The sequence below is a fragment of the Carettochelys insculpta genome, chromosome 3 (genome assembly GCF_033958435.1).
Source record: "Carettochelys insculpta isolate YL-2023 chromosome 3, ASM3395843v1, whole genome shotgun sequence".
Classification (NCBI taxonomy): domain Eukaryota; kingdom Metazoa; phylum Chordata; order Testudines; family Carettochelyidae; genus Carettochelys; species Carettochelys insculpta.
Genome location: NC_134139.1, coordinates 186,575,450 through 186,593,642, shown reverse-complemented (window position 1 = coordinate 186,593,642; position 18,193 = coordinate 186,575,450). Strand labels below are relative to the sequence as shown.

Here is an 18,193-nt window from a genome sequence, read left to right as displayed (position 1 = left end):
AATGCAGCCTTTCCAAAATAGGGAGGATAGGGGCCCTATCCCCTCTGTTGCCCCCCCCATCCTTCCCCTGAAGCGGTGATGCACCACCTGTGGCCAAGTCAGACAGCCAGGAGCTACAAACTCTTTAGTTGCCTGGGAAAGGGATGGGAGACATTGACAAATATGTGCCAGTTGGGTCTCAAAGAGCAAGGCTGCCTGCTCCTTGCTGTAGCAAGCAGGGAATGAGCATGTTGGAGCTGGGACACGGCTCCAATAGGCTGGCAGTGAAGGGCAATGTTTATGAGCAACTGATTCAGCTGAAAAGTGGGCATGTGATTATTCCTCTTTATTTAGCATTAGTGAGGCCACATCTGGGCTATGTCAACATGAGAAGCATCTGCTGACAGAAATGACTGTCGGATTTCCCAGCAAAACTTGTCTACAGGTTTCGTCTGCACATAAAAAGCAGATCAAAAGAGCAAGCCGCTTTGTCGACAGAGAGCAGCCAGACTGCCCAGCCCTCTCTCAGAAGAACAGCTGCCAGATGCTCTGCAAACTGGGCTGCCCAGTGAACCAGAAGTCCTGTGTGTTGACAAAAGGCTCAGAGCGTCTACATGGTTGATTTGTCAACAGGAAACTGTCAAGAAAGGTGTTATACCCAAACATGAAGCAGTATAATGCTGCGGATGTGCCAAGTTTTGTTGACACACTTGTCCACAAAGCACATTCTGCATGGAGACACTCCGTAGGTTTTTCCAACAAAAGCCCAGTTTTGCCAAAAAAAAAAGAAAAGAAAAGAAAAGAAAATCTCTCATATAAATGTAGCCCTGGAGTATTGCGTCCAATTCTGGGCCCCACACTACACAAAAAATGTGAACACATAAAGAGGATCCAGTGGAGGGCAATGTAAATGATTAGGGGGATGAAGCCCATGACTTATGAGAAGACACAGAAGGATTTGGGCTTGTTTAGTCTGCAGAGAGAATAAGGGGATGGAATTTGATAGCAGCCTTCACCTACCTGAAGGGGAATTACAAAGAGGATGGAGAGAGGCTTTTCTCAGTGGTGACAGATGACAAACTGAGCAATGGTCTCAAGTTGTACTGGGGGAGGTCTAGGTTGGATATTAGGAAAAAAAACCTACTTCGCCAGGAGGGTGGTGAAGCACTGGGATGCATTACCTAGAGAGCTGGTGGAATCTCCATCCCAAGAGGTTTATAAGTCCTGGGTTGACAACCCTGACTGGGATGATTTAGGCGGGACTGGTTCTGCTTTGGACAGGGGGCTGCACTCCGTGGTCTCCTGAGGTCCTTTCCAACTCTATGATTTTGTGAGTGTGGGAAGGCAGCTGGGGTCACGGAAAGGGGGCAGTGGGCATAGGGGCCTCATAGAGGTGGGACGGGGAAGACAGGAGCAGCCCAGGCACGGAGAGGCCTGGCTGCCGCATCGGACGGCAGAGGGTTGGAAAGAACAGCCAGGCGGGGAGGGGGCTGGGATCCGAAACTGGGTCGCCAGGAGGAGGGGAGGGGAGGGGAGGGGAGGGGAGGAGGGAAGAGCCCAGAAGGGGAGTGGGCTGGGATCCGACTCCAGGTCTCCGCGGGGGGAGGGAGAAGAGAGGAGGAAACAGCCTAGAAGGGGGTGGGCTGGGATCCGAATCTGGCCCCGGGACAGAAGGCGGGGAATCCGAAGCAGTCTTAGGTATACTACCTACCCGGCCCGCGGCGCACGACGTCCAGCTGCGCAGCGCCTATCACTCAGCGCCCGCCTCGGGTTCGTATTTGGCGCGGGAGCCGCCCCCTCGCCTTTCCTCCCGGAAGAGGCTCCGCACGATGGCGGGCCGCGCATGCGTACGCGGGGAGGGGGGCTCGTGCCGTTTTCCTCTTCCGGTCGCGGCGTGTTGGTGCTTTGGAGTTCGGCAGTTGGGGGTCTCCTGCTCTCAGCGGTTCCTAACGGTAGCGGCTGTTCCGTCTTCGCCACCCCACCCTCCTGCCAAGTAAGGGGTAAGGGGGCAGCTGGGAGCTTGTGTGGCGCTTCCCAGGGACTGGGGCTGTATCAACACCCGGTGCGTTTTCCCCCCGGTTTTCCTGTGTTTTCGGGGTCAGGCACCTCATTGCACTCGGGGCTGTCCAACCAAAAGAGCCCGCTCCGGAGCACTGCCTAGGCACATGGTGGAGGGCTGCAGGCTCCCAAGGGCAGACGCGACCACCACGCAAGCCTGCCATAGGACCTCCGAGACTACAGCGTATTGCCATGGCAATCCCCCGCTGTAGGAAAAACCTGCGCTCTTATTTCAGAAATGTCATTGACAGCGAGCTCTGATGCACCGCGACCCCAGCCAGATTGTGCCAATGGTTAATTTCCGTGTGAGAGCAATGTTTATACTGAATATCCAGCTTAATTTGTTTGATTTCGGTTTCCGTTTGATTTTGTTCTCTTTTTCTGTGCTAGACTGAAGAGTCCATTCTTGTGTATTTCTTCAATGCTGGGAGCTTAGCAGTTCCTAAACACACAACCTCTTAAAATTCTGTTTTGCTGAGCTAAACACAAGTATACATAAACAATGAGCTGGTATGGACCAGCATGATAAACTGGGAGTGCAGAATCTGGAAACCCAAATTCTGTAATTGGACAAAACATGGTAGCTTGCAACAGCGAATTTCTTAGTGTAAGAGCATAAGAATGGCCATACTGGGTCAGAACAAAGGTCCATTTAGTCCAGTATCCTGTCTTTCAACAATGATCAATGCAAGGTGACCTAGAGGGAATGAAGAGAACAGGTAGTCATCAAGTGATCTATCCCCTGTTGCCTATTCCCATCTTCTGACAAACTAATAGTGATACTATTCCTGCCCGTTCTGGCTAATAGCCATTGATGGACCTAGCTTCATTAATATATCTAGTTCTATTTTGAACCCTGTTATAGCGTCAGACTTGATGCTCTTTGGCAAGGAGTTCCACAGGTTGAGTGTATGTTGTGTGAAGTGTGTGTTTGTTTTAAACCTGCTATCTATTAATTTTGGTGACTCTTAGTTTTTGTGTTATGGGAGGGTGTAAAAAACACTTACTCATCCACTTTTTCCATGTCAGTCATGATTTTATAGATTCCTATCCTATTCCCCCCACTTAGTTGTGTCTTTTCCAAGCTTAAAAGTCCCAGTCTTATTAATATGGCAGTTATTACATACCCTTAATCGAATTGGGAGTAAGGGAATTTCAAAGTTGGGCGTGTAATTTGAAGTGCCTGCAGCTAGCCTGCCAGTCACCACTTTGAAGTTAGCAGCTTTGAAATTTGGGTGGCTGCCATTATGCTAATGAGGCATCTCATCTGCATGGCAGTGCTTCATTTGCATTTTTGAACAGCTGTAATTTACATGCCCCCTTCTGAAAGGGGAGTGTATTGTGGCCACAGCCGGATTGTTAGGTCACCTGTGGGTAATCTGGTGTGTGGGCAGCATGAGGCCCTCCTTCATTTCAGTGAGCCACAAGATTGCTTTAACCAAGATTATCTCCTGGGATAGGATAGTTTAACTGCGCTTGCATACGTAGAATTTGTGGTGTGTGTCATCTGAATTTTAGTAGTGCTTTGATAAGATGCAGAGGGAGCACACAGTTCTTACAGTAAATCTGAGATCACAATTAACTCACTTCACGTGCCCTTGCTTTATGAACAGTCCCTTTTATTAATGTAGGTAGGGAAAAAAAAAACTATGCAGAAGGAAACCAGTGGAATCTGTCAATCCTGTGTGTGGGCAACAGTGTTCCCTCTGATTTTTTTCCACCTCCTGAGTAGAATGAATTTTCTTATGTGTACCAGTGTGTGACACATCACCATCATATTGGTATAGATAACAAAATTCAGGCAGCAGGAATGAGGCCAAGGGATTCTGACTTTGGGAGGGGGCTTACGCCTGGGACGGAGGTTTGGAGTGCAAGAGTGGGAGGATTGCAGCTGGGGGTGCAGGCTCTTGGGTAGGACTAGAAATGACGGATTTGGAGTGTGGTGGGGCTCTGGACTAGGCTCTGGGGTGCAGGAGAGGGTACAGACTCTGGGCTGGGTATATGGGCTTTGGGGTGCAGGAGGGTTTTCAGGGCTAGGGGCCTTGGGTAGGACAGGGAGTAGGGTTTGGGCTGATGAGGAGGGCCTCCTCTCCGTTGGTTGCAGCAGCTCCAAGCTAGGGCTGGTGGGGAGGGGAGCCCCTCTGCCAGCCATGACAGCTCTGTGCTAGACTGGCGATTAGGAGCCCTTCCCTGGTGCCCCTGCAACTTCAGGAGACACATCTCTCTTCACTGCAGCCCTGTGTCCCTGTGCAGGGCTTAATGGGAAACTGCACAGTTTGGGGGGAAATTAGGTGAACAAGGGTAAACAAAATGTCCTGTAGGCCAGAGCGGTCCATTGAATTCTGGTTTCCCACCAGTGTGTTGGGTGGTTTCCAGAAAGACAATATACAACAGTTTTAAGCTTGATAATTACAAAAGGTTAGGAGGAATGGAAGGTTCTTCCAAGTGCAGGTAGGGTGAGGTTGCACAAGTGATGTGGGGTTTTTATGGCATTTTGACAAAGGATAGTTATTTCTTTTTGCTGCTTAATTTATAACTTTCCTTCAGGTGAATTACTTGTAAAATCACTAGAAAAGGGTGGCATAAGGGTGAAACCACTCAAATCTGGGAGTTGCCAATAAGTGTGAATAGTGTATTATTTATACGTGGTATAAGAAATATATGGGAAGGAAAAGATAAGAGAGCTTTGTAAGACAGCTATTGAATGTCCTGAACCACAGAACAGATGATTCTGAAAATAAAAGGGTGTGTTAGGAGAATTTTCTCTTTTTCCTCATCAGTGTCTCCCTACCCCTACCAACCACCCAGGAAAACCCATTCTAAATTGCTAGTCATCAATTATAGTGGCAGAAATGAACTGTGCTCTTGCTGTATGCTTATGGAAGGTATTTTTCAGTTAATCCTGTGTCATACAAAGTTGTGATCTTGAGTAGTAGAATTTAACCGTTTAGAGAAATTTTAAGCATTGAATTATTATTTTGAAACTGTTGATGTTTTTGGCCCTATTAAAACCTGGATTGTGCAGGGACTTCTGTAGAGAGTTATTTTTACTTACTGGGTAGACCAACTGAAGTTAGTGGAAATGCTTAAAGCCATACATTTAAATGTGTGCAAGAGTGTTTGCATGATAAATAATTATTGCTTCTTGATCCTGAGTGTTCTTCCCCCCACATACTTTGTGTAGTGCTAATCATACTGTGGTATTCTAGAAATAAAAGTCCAGTACATTGTGTGCTTTGTTAGTGTCATATCCAAATCTCTTTGTTGAATAGGAGCTTTCAGCTATAGTACCGTTTTCGTCATTACCACAATTGTGGCAGCTTCCAAGGCACTCTTTTTGGTTTGCTCCGTTTTAGGTTTTCTATAATTTTTCTTTTTCTCTAATTTCACTTTTTTGTTTACTGAGACTTGTTTCAAGTGTGGGATGGTTCTTTCAGATTTCACTATTGTGATCATCAGCATTTTACAATAGATATAAACCTGTTTGTTACTATCTGTTTATAGTTTTCGTTGATCTAACTCAAACTTACAATTTGTCTTATCTTTTTCAGTAGTTATGGGTAAGAGAAAAGTGGAAAGTTTTTCAATACCTGGCTACCACAAAAGGCCAAGACAAGAATATACAGATGAATCTGACGATGAGCTTGATGAAGAAGAATGTTCACAGTTTCATTCTGACAGTAATTCCAGTTCTCAGTCGGTAAGATGTGTGTCTTGTTAGAAATGACAGTTTTTAAAAAGAGGAAAGAGGAGAACTGGTATAAATATAGTACTGTTCATGACAAGCTGATATTTAAGCAAGAGTCTTGCATATGTAACCTCCGGATGCACTAAGACCACTTGCCAGGGAGAATGAAGTCTCTGCTCTTCAACCTTACCTGAGAGGTGGTTGGTTTTTAGATCATGCAGTAGAGCACATGGCTTTATCCCCTAAGTTATCATTTACTTCTGCTGACAGTCTGAATTTGTTGTCCTTACACATGTTAGCTGCAGAAGGAACAATATGGAAGTAAAGTTACCAGTGATGCTTCTGCCATGCCGCCTTCTGTTGAACTCTGCAACATTTGAGGGGAATTTTTTTTTCTTCTGGAATGATTTTTTTCGTGCGCTGTAAACCTCAATGATCTGTTCCTTGGATTCATACACACGTGTTAAGCACTTTCTTTGAGCATTTGGTTTTGAGCCTTTTATAAGTTCCACAGCCTGTTTCTCCAATTGTCTTTCAGAATACAGTAAAGATTGCTATTTTTAAATGTAACTATAATAATTTGTCTAATACATACTCGTGCCAACTAAGCACAATTTAAAATTAAAATCATAATTTTTACTGGCAACCACAATCAGTTGAATTATATAGAATGACTACTTCTGAGAGTAAAATCCACAGGCATTATATAGAATGACTACTTCTGAGAGTAAGACCCACAGGCCATCAGTTAAAGAAAATAAATCCCAGCTAAACCAACTATGTTGTGAAAGCTGTGATTTTTAAGTTGCACAAAAGTGGTGGTGGTGGAAAGATGGCTGACCTGGAAGGAACAGTTGGAGCCACTGTAGCTTGTTAAACATATCCCAAATTATTTGTGATACAGTGAAAATAGAATCAGATTTTTGAAATATATTTTTCTGTGTAAGTGGTGATGTGAAATAATATAATGAAAAGCAGAAATGTTATCTGTATTGCTCTCTAGAATAGTTGACTCATAATAAGATACATATATTTTTTCATAAAGCAACAGAAGTGCCCTTCAAATGCAAATGTTGTGTTGTCTGATGTGAGAACTCAAGTTACGGGTTGTTTTCATACATGCTTAAAACCATTACTTGTTTCTAAGAAACAAAGTGCAGCGTAATGAATATCGTACTCACAAAGCTTTAGCTTTGCCCTAAGCTTTCTAACAAAATATGTTTCAAAGTTTTGCCACTGATTTATCCCTTCTTTGAAATTCAGCTCCTTCTTCACAACTTTATGTAGGAAGTTGTTTAAGAAGAGCAAAGATTCTATGGTTCTTCTAGCCCTAGGAATCCATAATTCTATGATTATTCTAAAACAAAATTCTATATGGTATTTACATTATGCCACATAGAAACTACATAAAAAAAGCATGCTGTATAAGATGTTTGACTGGCTAACTTAAAGGGGAAAAACTAAGGCTATCTGTACTACATTCCTCTAGTGTACCTACAAGCCACAGTGAAAAACAGTCTGTGTCCACACGGCTGTGTGTAGCTACATGTGTCCCTGGTAGTGGGAAGCTGCTGAAGTCTTTCTCCACTGCTGCCCTGCTCTGAGAACTTTTCCCTACTGTGGAAAAAGACTCCCAACAGCAGGACCCTGCAACTACTAAATCTGGTGGTGTACTTGAGGAGGCTCTGCTTGGACAAATGGGCTGTGTCTACATGTGCCCCAAACTTCGAAATGGCCATGCAAATGGCCATTTCGAAGTTTACTAATGAAGCGCTGAAATGCATATTCAGCGCTTCATTAGCATGCGGGCGGCAGCCGCGCTTCGAAATTGATGCTCCTTGCTGCCGCGCGGCGCGTCCAGACGGGGCTCCTTTTCGAAAGGACGCTGCCTACTTTGAAGTCCGGAATAAGGGGACTTCGAAGTAGGCGGCGTCCTTTCGAAAAGGAGCCCCGTCTGGACGCGCCGCGCGGCGGCAAGGAGCGTCAATTTCGAAGCGCGGCTGCCGCCCGCATGCTAATGAAGCGCTGAATATGCATTTCAGCGCTTCATTAGTAAACTTCGAAATGGCCATTTGCATGGCCATTTCGAAGTTTGGGGCACATGTAGACACAGCCATGGAGAGCTGTTTAGGGTGCATACTCACAGGCCATGTGTATACTACAAGTTCTTTTGGAAAATCAGGCACTTTTTCAAAAGAACCCATGGAATGTCCACACACAAATGTCCTCTTCTCATCTGAAATCAAAAGAATGTGGCTCTTCTGGAAGTTGTCTTCTGCCCAAGGATCAGGAAGAGTGCATCCTTTTGAAAGAAAGTGGATGTAGATGCTCTGTGGGCCCTTTTTTTCAGAAGCGCAGTCCTCATGGTGCTGGATTTTTCTGTCCCTGACGCATTCTTTCAAAACAGAGAGAGCTGTATGATGGATCAATCTTTTGATCTGCTTTTTCAAAAGAAGTTTTTTTTCAGAAGAGTTCTTCTAAAAGAACTTATTTTGAGAGATTGCTGTAAACATAGCCACAGAGTTTAGGATTATTTTTGTTCACCTGCAGAGGCACTCACTGTCAACACGTCTCTTTATACCCTTGCTGTTGGGGTTTCTGTGCAGTATGTATTCTACCTGCCATGGAAAGGAACGTGCAGGGTATATGTGCGCTAAACTTATCTGTGATAAATGATGCACTTTGGCAACTATTTGCATTTAATGCTGCATTATGACTGAATTATGCTGCCAACTATAAATTTCCATATTGTTACGTAATTCGTTCGCAACATAACCCCCAACCTTTCTACCAGTTTGTCCCACTTTGACTACGAAAGTAACATACTTCTGCTACCATTGCCATTTTGTCACTGTGCTCTCATTTTAATTTCTCGTTCTACATGACTCGCTTGTTTTTAATTAATTTTTGTGTGTTTGATTTAATTTTCATAATATTTCTTAGACTTCCGGGGAAGTTGGGATAATTGAAAGCATCCAGTTGAAGAACTTTATGTGCCACTCAATGTTGGGACCCTTTCAGTTTGGATCCAATGTAAACTTTGTGGTTGGAAACAATGGAAGTAAGTATTAATTCACTCATTTTTCTTTACACTTTTGGGGACTTATTCAAAAACTAAACCAAATTTGTTTCTTAATATTTAGAGAGAAAGTTTAAGTCTTTTCCACTGCAGAAAAAGAAAATCATTAGTTATACAAGCTTCTGCTTTTTCATTATCCTGTTTAGCAGTAAGACAAATGTTAGAGAGAGGTGTCTGTGAATTTAGTGATACAGTACAGCATGATTAATGGTGACCTGTTAATGTAGTGGTCTCGAAACAACTCAAATTTCATTTTGGTTAACATTCTTTGTTGAACATGTGCTTCTTAAAACCGGCAGCCAAATTTCACTACAGTATTGTAGTATTCCACTTGTTTATAAAGAAATAACATTATCTTTACAGCGGAAGGACTAAGCAATAACAAAACGGTAGTGAGTAGCGTTCCCTCTAATTTTTTCCATCCAGGGGCAGAATAAATTTTACATGCGTCGAGTAATGTGCACTACTAGTAGAAACATAGGCTGCCTACTATGGTGGCTGCGGGCCTTCTGCTAATCAGTTGGCAGCATCTCATACTCTCCTGGGTGGCCATCCAAGTGCTCAGCTTACAGGGAACACTGGTAGTGGCATACCTCCTGTTTGTATTTGTTCAGTAATACTTGTGTAGTACCCAGAGGCACTGAGACCTCATCTGGGGTGAGTGAAGTCTCTGCTCTACAGCCTTGGCTCAGACCCAGCTGGCCTTTAGCTCACATGGTAGAGTGCAGGGCTTTAGCCTCTATGCTCGCAGGCTCTATCCCTGGTGCTGGCAACCCAGGTCTGTTGGTGTTACACTTGCATTATTTACCAGTTCAATATGTTGTCAATGTGCAAGAAAGAGATGGAATCCTTCTGTGTTAGAGATTAGTGTGTTCTGGTGTAGATCAGGACTCATAGCCTGTTTTGGAGGTTTGTCATGCGTTCTGGATGTCCTGCAAAGTTTTGTCTAGTGACAGAGATAGCTGTGTTAGTCTGTATTCTATCGAAACAAAAAACCAGTCAAGTTTAAAGACTTTAAAGACTAACAAAATAATTTATTAGGTGATGAGCTTTCGTGGGACAGACCCTCTTCTTGTTCTGACTGCTTTTTTGTTTTTGATAAAGTTTTCTCTAGTGTGATTATCTCTGCACTTCTTTCACCCACGGTTAGTTTGCTGCTTATTCTCCATCACCTTTTCATACAAAGCCTTATCTTTTCTGGTAATTTGTGGAAATATCTTATTTTCTGTTGCAGTGTCCCTTCCCTGTGGGTTTGAGCTGTCATTTATCTCCCAGTTATTGAATTCTAATGTATGGTCACTGATTCTTCTATGTTACTTAAATATCTTTCCTAACTTTGCACTCTGTACAGTTGTGGGATAGCTTGTTAGTGTGATAAATGTTTGCTTTTTTCAGGTGGGAAGAGTGCTGTACTAACTGCTCTTATAGTTGGTCTTGGTGGAAAAGCAACCACAACTAACAGAGGATCCTCTTTGAAAGTATTTGTGAAAGATGGTCAGACGTAAGTAAAACTGTGTATTTCTCAGTTTGGTCCACCAACCATGGTGGTTCTGTGTTGGCTTAAATTTGGAATGAAACAAATGCAACTGATTTTTTTGCTTGTGGTCTAAATAGGAGTTTACTTTACACCCATAGATTCTTATATTCTTTATCTTGAATGCTTCAAACTCAAATATTTTAATGTTTATTTTAGTTCTGCAGATGTTTCAGTAACGTTGAGAAACAGAGGAAAAGATGCTTATAAACCAGACATATATGGGAGTTCTATTATTGTGAATCAACACATTAGCATGGATGGAAGCCGTAGTTATAAATTGAAAAGCAAAACAGGTTTGGCAATGCTTTTTTTATTTTCTGTTTTAAAGCAGTTCTTTACTGTCTTCTGTATGTTTCACAGATTAACAAGCAGTCACGTGACACCTTAGAGCCTAACAAATTTATTAGTTCATATGCTTTGGTGGATTACACCTATCTGAAGGAAATGGGTTTTACCCACGAAAGATCATGACTCCATAAATCTGTTAATCTCTAAGGTGCCACAGAACTGCTTGTTCATAAAGCTACCAACTACCATTGCTAGTGCTCTAACATGTCTTGTATATTTGTGAAAGATCAGGTACTTCCTGTGAGCCAGTGAAAATTCAAAAGATAACGACAGCTAGTTTTTCTTTTCTGGTTCTGGGGGAGAGCTGATTAAACAATAAAATTTAATACATTTAACTTCCACTATTTTAAAGAGTAAAATGTATCTTTCTTGTAGCATATTTACTGTTCTGTATTCTGACTATAACAGTACTGTAAGGTTATTAGCCACTTTGTTACATTAACCACGTGCTACATACTAGGTAGTATGCCTCCCATTCTGACTAGTGATGGGATGTGTAACCACCTGCCTTGAAATCTTGTACCTCACAATGCTTTGCTGCTCTCCCAACATGAGCCCCTTCACAGACAGATAGCATGTGGGTCACATCCCGATTGTCTGTACAGCTGTAGCCTAATGGCAGGACTCCAATCACATTCTAGCTTTCTCTAGCTTTGGTTACCATTAGTGGTGACCCTAGCACGTTCCCAGTCCTGAATTTTCACACAAAAAAGCATTCTGCATTGTCTGTCCCTCTCCTTGACAGTTCAGATGTTAAGTTTGTTGCTCTTGCTTTTAAACTGTTACCCAAACAGTTCACTTTAAACATACTAGGTTGGTTCTGATTAAAGAATGAAACATGTTTGTTTAATTGTAAAGTTATTTGGAGACAGTACAAATGTAAAATGTTAGAAATAATTACAAGCCATAGAAAGATAAAACACTTTTCTAGCAACTAAAAAAAAAAAGAGAATTGTTCTACGTAAAATCCTTACTATAGGCTCTCAGCAGAATAGATGATTTAAATTCTCAGCTCTGAACCATTCTCAAAAACTGGGTCCTTTTGTCATCTTAAGTGAAAGAGTGGGAGAGAAGGGGGAAAAGACAAAATCCCTGGGAGGGCAGCAGTGAGGGTTTGAACTTCATTTTTATAATCTATTCACCTTACGAAATACATTTTTCTGAGCATTGCCCTAGGTAAAGTGTCTTCCCACTGTGAAAATAGAGATGTGGAGGCTCATGGTAAAAGAGGTTCCATATGATTGTTTGTTGAAATGTATGTTGATCTATTCCTGCTCTCCTGCATTGCGAAAAAATGGCCTCTTGACAGGTTATTGCTGATCAACTTTGACACCTGGCCAAAGGTGTCAGCTTGCCCTTTGTCTTTGACAAACTGTTTTTAGCTACTCCTCTGACCTGTTTGGAAAATACATTTCAGTCATAATTTCAGTTTAATAACTTTACATACAGTAAACCTTAAAAATGTGCGAGTTTGAGTTGCGCTTAACTCACGTTAATGTGAGTTAAGCGCAGCTCAAATCTTGCTCCTCTGGCCTGCATGCCCCTAGTTCAAACCTGCCCCGCTCACCGCCCGTGCATGCCTCTGGCTCTGGCTCAACCCCACCCTGTGCTTTGCTCTGGCTCTGGCTCCAGCTCACCACCCCTCAAGTGTGGCTCCAGCTCAACCCCTCCCGCACCCCTGGTCCTAGTTCAAACCTTCCAGGGCCTGGCTCATCACCGAAGCGTGGCTCTGTTTCAACACCCCCATGTGAGGCTCAGTCTCCGCCCCCTTGCCCTGGTTCAACTGTTCCCCCTATGCATAACTCTGGCTCAACTCCATCCCCACTCCCCACAGCCCTAACCTACCCCAGGCTTAACTCCCCTGTCCTCCTACCGTGGCTCCAACCCGCTGCCAGGCTTAACCTTCCCCAACTCTCCCGCCCCACTCCCCTGCCAACCTTGGACGTACCTTTCAAAGGAACTCCAGGTGCTTCTGCTGCTTCTCCAGCTGCAGAATGTACGTTCTGCTGGGGGAGAAAAAGCCACTCCTCCACTTAGGAAAAATTCAAATTATGCAAGGGTGCATGGGAATGTAACCCTCATGTAAATGGAGGCACTATTGTATACATTTCATTGTAATGTTATTGAGCAGTGAGCTATTAGTTTTCGAGTGATACCTCACAAGGCACATTGTGTACAGAGATGATTAGAGTAATGTGTAGGTTGTGACTACCATGATTCATTTGGTCACTGTTTAGCAGGCGAGAAATTTTTTGTACTTATCTATAATTCTTGGATATAAGCTGTGATACAAGTTTTTCTTTTTTGTATCTCCAGGCTCATTAATTTCTTCTAAGAAAGAAGAACTTATAGCAATATTGGATCACTTTAATATACAGGTAATTGCTGAATGAGTTCAATGTTATTTAAGACTGTTTTACTTGCAGAGGCAAACTGGACATTATTGATAAAATGTGTTCTGTTTTGATGAATGAGCTCATTAATTCTTTCATAGTAATACAGTGCTGCATCAGTTCACTTTCACAAGGTTATCTTCACAAATAGTAGGTTGAAACTTGCATTTGAAAAAAAGAGAAACAGAACACTTGCATTCTGCAGAGTATGAATTTGCAATGGAGCTTAGATATACAATATAAACAAAAGATACAGTATTTTTCAATTCACCTCATACGTACTGTAATGCAATCTCTTTATCATGAAAATTCAACTTAAAAATTTTAAGTTGTGTGGAAGAGTATTCAAAAATAAAACAATGCCAAACTCGAGAGCCAACAAGTCCACAAGTTCTACTTCTTGTTCAGCAAGTTACTTAGACAAACAAGTTCGTTATATATTTGCAGGAGAATTCTATCCACTTCTTGTTTAGTGTCACCTGAAAATGTGAACAGGCATTCATATGGGACTGGTGATGCTGGCATTGCAAGGTATTTACGTGCTAGATGTACTAATGTTTCATATATCTCTTCATACTTCAACCACTATTCCAGAGGACATTGTCCATGCTGAGTTCTGCTCAGTGACAAATCAAAGCAGTGCAGATTGATGCATGTCCATTTTTATTATTTCAGTCAGATGCCACCAAGAGAGAGTTGATTTTTTTTGTTGTGGTGGTGGTGGTGGTGGTGGTGGTTTAGGTTCTGTAGTTTCCACATCAGTGTGTTGCTCTTCTAAGACTTCTAAAAGTATGCTCCATACCTTGTCCTGCTCAGATTTTGGAAGGCGCTTGAGATTCTTGAATTTTGGGGTTGAGTGCTGGATCTATTTTTAGCAATCTCATATTGGTATCTTTTTTGCATTTTTGAATTCTGTGGAGAAAGTTTTCTTAATATGACCAGTATGTATTGGGTCATTATCTGTGATTGCGCTAACAGGGAAATTTTGGCACAATGTGGGTAAAATAGAGCAGTAGAGATACAAATCTTCTCCAAAGGAATTACATCAAAATTTAGTTAACACTTTTTTTTTTGAAATGAGCTCCATCATCATGAAAGTATGTCATTTGGAACGATAGCCAAATTACAAAGGGGCGTATGGGTGTTTAGCATATCTGGCATGTAAATACCTTGCAATACTGGCTGCAAAAGTCCCATGTTGACTATCTGTTCTCAGTTTCAGGTGACATTGTAAATAAGAAGCTAACAGCATTATCTCTTGTAAATGTACACTTCGTTGTCTTAGGGATTGGTTGAATTAAAAAATAGGGCTGAATGGAATTGTAGGCTTTAATGTTTGTTGTTTGGATACTGAGTACAGTTATGTAACAAAAATCTACGTTTGTAAGATGTACTTTCACAATAGAGACAGTATTATGGTACTTGTACGAGGCAAGTTAAACGCTATATTTTTACAGTGCAAATATTAGTAATAAAAACCATATAAAGTGAGAACTGTACACCTCACATGCTATGTTGTAATTGAAATCAGTATTCTGGAAACTGTAGAAAAAGCATCCAAAATATTTATTAAATTGAGTTGGTATTGTGTTGTGTAACAGTGCAGTTAAAACTGCAACTAATTTTTGAGTTAATTGTGTGAGTTACCTGTGGTTAACAACATCCTAAATTTAATGTAGTAACTATTGTACTGGTTTTGTTGGAATTTTTGTGCAAAGTATAATTTTTTTGGGATATGCTGTGTGGAAGATGGGGTTTTGTCATATCGGTTTGGTTCCAGAGAGAGAGAGTGGAAAAAAAATCATGAAAATCTATTGCTGTTTAGTGTTGTATTTAATCATACCAAACCATATCTCCTCCATACCACACCCCACATATTTTTGTTTGTTTTATTTTCTAATAGCCAAACATCATGTCGCAAATGCTACTACCTTAGAATACTTCTTTTGCCTTAATGTTTGCCTTCTTGAAAGATTCAGCAATCAGCAATGTCCCTCATTTAGACCTTTGTTCTCTAGGTTATGATCTAGTCAATTTGACAGAAATGAAGGAAAAATGGAGGCTTCATTTCATTTCCCATTTCTGTTGACGTGCTTCATTAATATTAATTCAGTGTAAAATACTTTTGTTTCTGAGTTATTTATTGTTACAGGTAGATAATCCTGTGTCTGTTTTAACCCAAGAGATGAGCAAGCACTTCTTACAGTCTAAAAATGAAGGTGACAAATACAAGGTAAGCTAAACAGGATCTGTGGCACTTAAATAAAACATTGTAAAATACCATTCCTGTCCAGTCATTTTAATTTTTAAAATGTGTGAGGTTCAATTCATGCAATTGAATGAAAGCAGAGTTTTATTCAGAAAAAAAATTAAGTGGGAATATATTGGTTTCAAACTTGTATAAAGGATGTAAAAATTGTACTTGAAAAATAATTTGGAGAAGAAAGTTTTGTCTGAATTTGCTAGCCTTCAAAAGATATTGCAAAGGTTAATTTTTTTTTCTGTGCCTGTGGTACTTCTGGAACTATGTTTATTATGTTACTGCTGGATTATAGACTTGATGTAATCTTTCACATCTAATGCATTGGTTTAATGGTTTTTTTAGACTGCTTAGGGTACTCAGAATATTGGATAAGTGCACACTTTATTAAAGTTTATAAAAATCCAAATAAAGAGCGCTTAGTCTACAAAAAAGTCTTATCAAAGCTGATATTGGGATCACTCTCTTCTTTGGTTTTAGTTCTTTATGAAAGCAACTCAGCTGGAGCAGATGAAAGCTGATTATTCGTACATTATGGAAACTAAGTCAAGAACTCATGACCAGATAGAACAAGGAGAAGGGGTATCTGAGTCAATTTAAACCTTAAAAAAAAATTCTTCTAAAATTCCAAATTAGACCACTAGCCTTTTATTTAACATTTGAATCTTTTTTTCCACCCCTTAGCTTCTTCAAGAGCTTAAGCAGCATTACCTTGAGAAAGAGGAACGTTACAAAAGTATTGCGTTCGTGAGTGAAATGCAAAACATTCTAGAGAAGTTGAAACACAAAATGGCGTGGGCAGTGGTAACTTTCTTGTTAAAATATGTGTTTCTTGAACTAAAGTTCACTTAATTTATTTTCAAGTTATCTTGAATGGTGTCATATATACTTTAATTTTTTTAAACATTTTAGGTGAATGAAACTGAAAAAGAAATGAAACCAATCAAAGATAGTATTGATATTGAGGAAGGACGTACAGATAAGTATGACCAAAAGCTGAAGGAATGGCAGGTAGAGTTGTCATGATGTTAATTCTGAATTACGTCTGAGAGTATATTACAGTAAAATGTCATAATAAATTTAACAATGAAAACCACTTAACTGCTTCTTTTTTGCTGCTGATAGAAAATCAGCTTGAAGCATTCCTTCTATTTATAATAATTTGTAACATTCAAAGAGTTAATGATGTATCATTCTTAGCATTAACTGATGACAGTACAGTCACTCAAGGGCCACAATTTAACTTTGTGAGGGCAGCATATCTGACTTTGATGTGTTACTTAGAATTTTCTTGAATATATATCAGTACAGTTTGTTCTGCATTTATTGTGTTTGGTACCATTCTGTTTAGGGGGTAAAGGGCTTTTCAGTGCCACTGCTGTCAGTCAATTTCTTGATGATTTTTTTTTCTCAAAATTTTCAGCAACATGACACCAAAAGTTGAGAGGTGGGTGCGTGGACAGTAAGTCTCCCCTGTCATGTCATGGAAGGTGACATAATTGAAATTCTGATTGTGTATGTTTTTACTGGTCAGAAGATTCTTTCCTTTGCTGTCATTAGCTTGCCCTCGAAATTAGTCCTAGGCTATTTAGCTTCTTTGTTCTAATGGGGCAATGTAGTTAATGGAAATTTATAATTTTCCATTATTAAATAAATTATCGGAGCCATCAACTCAATTTCTTCAAGTTATAGCTTATAGTTTTATGTAGCAGTCTTTATTTATATATTATTGATTAGCAGTCTGAACCTTAATAGTCAAATGAATGCTCATTCATCCTTGGATAGTGCCTCAGACAAGTGCAACAATGCCAGGATGAGAAGGTGTTTTTTTTTCTCTGCTTGAGTCGCTAGTTTTTCTTTTATTGGTTCACTCAAAATCCCTCTGTGATTGTTATATGGAATCATTGACTTAGAACCCGATCACTGAGAGAACCAATTTTGTGTAGGCCAGTGACTAGTGTTTGAATGTTACCTATAATTCTGTTCTGTATAGGTACTTATTATGGCTGTCAAGCAATTAAAAAATAATCACAATTTAATTGAAAGATTTAAAAATTAATCAGTATTAATCACACTGTTAAAACAATGTGGACTAAAGTAGTGGTCAGAGAGAAATAGTATTGGCAATAAAAAAACTACTCGGGGCTCCGTATGTAACTAGCTGTACAACTACAGCAGTTCAACAGCACAATATTTTAGTGTTTAAAAACTAGATTGTTTTTGAGTAGTGTTCCAGCAAGTATGGATATGAAAAGGAGATGTTAGATCAGTTTTTTTTAATGGTAATATATTTAGCCCCCCCAAAAAAATATCTGCTCAGAAAAAAATAATGAACATTGTCTACCCTTCAAGCAGTTTTCTGAGCCAGCATGCACTGGTTCAGAATTGCCCTGGTGCCTTGTGAAGAAGTATCTACCCCCAGGCTGAGCACCTCCCTGGGCCCCAGTCCAGGCCCCACACTATGCAAATGCCTGAAGCTTTCGGCAGGAATCTGCCTATCTTAAAGAGGTGGGTGATTGCTGGGATGCAGATTCAGTTCTCCTATTGAAATATTATAAAGGGAGTCTGTGGAATATGAAATTCAGTGCCCCTGTTCCCCACCAATAAGGGAGTATAGGCCTTTTTTCCCATAACTCCTTCCCTGCCCCAGGGATTGAGTCAGCCTCCAGCAGTGGTGCAACCCCTTCCTGGCACAGCCTTGAGGTGGCCCTCTTGCATGTTTCCCAGCATTTCCATAGTGACACATCCCCATTCGCCAGTGGGGAGCAGGATTTTTGTGACTCTGCCATGAGCCTGAGGAGCTAATCGTGGCATCCAGCTGGGGTGATAGGCATGCTGAATCACCCAATAG

The 18,193-nt window shown here is 41.0% G+C and overlaps 2 protein-coding genes across 10 annotated transcripts in view; one reads left to right on the top strand and one right to left on the bottom strand.

The window, feature by feature from the left end:
- GEN1 (GEN1 Holliday junction 5' flap endonuclease) overlaps positions 1 to 1,739 on the bottom strand; it is a 35,483-nt gene extending 33,744 nt beyond the window's left edge. Inside the window, exon 1 of the mRNA XM_074988976.1 lies at positions 1,691 to 1,739. The gene's annotated coding sequence lies outside the window, so the exon portion shown is untranslated. The remainder of the gene's footprint in view (positions 1 to 1,690) is intronic.
- Positions 1,740 to 1,865: 126 nt separating this feature from the next.
- SMC6 (structural maintenance of chromosomes 6) overlaps positions 1,866 to 18,193 on the top strand; it is an 83,180-nt gene continuing 66,852 nt past the window's right edge. For 5 of the 9 annotated variants that reach the window (XR_012645126.1, XR_012645125.1, XM_074991291.1 and 2 more), the window contains exons 1-10: positions 1,886 to 1,979; positions 5,589 to 5,737; positions 8,669 to 8,786; positions 10,200 to 10,305; positions 10,498 to 10,634; positions 13,006 to 13,067; positions 15,235 to 15,315; positions 15,823 to 15,924; positions 16,027 to 16,146; positions 16,255 to 16,353. Coding sequence is in view for 7 of the 9 variants with exons in the window: in XM_074991291.1 (XP_074847392.1) it covers positions 5,594 to 5,737; positions 8,669 to 8,786; positions 10,200 to 10,305; positions 10,498 to 10,634; positions 13,006 to 13,067; positions 15,235 to 15,315; positions 15,823 to 15,924; positions 16,027 to 16,146; positions 16,255 to 16,353 (969 nt within the window). In the remaining 2 variants the exon portion in view is untranslated. Of the gene's footprint in view, positions 1,980 to 5,588; positions 5,738 to 8,668; positions 8,787 to 10,199; positions 10,306 to 10,497; positions 10,635 to 13,005; positions 13,068 to 15,234; positions 15,316 to 15,822; positions 15,925 to 16,026; positions 16,147 to 16,254; positions 16,354 to 18,193 lie in introns of all 9 variants that reach the window. The other 4 variants (XM_074991292.1, XM_074991293.1, XM_074991295.1 and 1 more) reach the window with 4 other exon arrangements.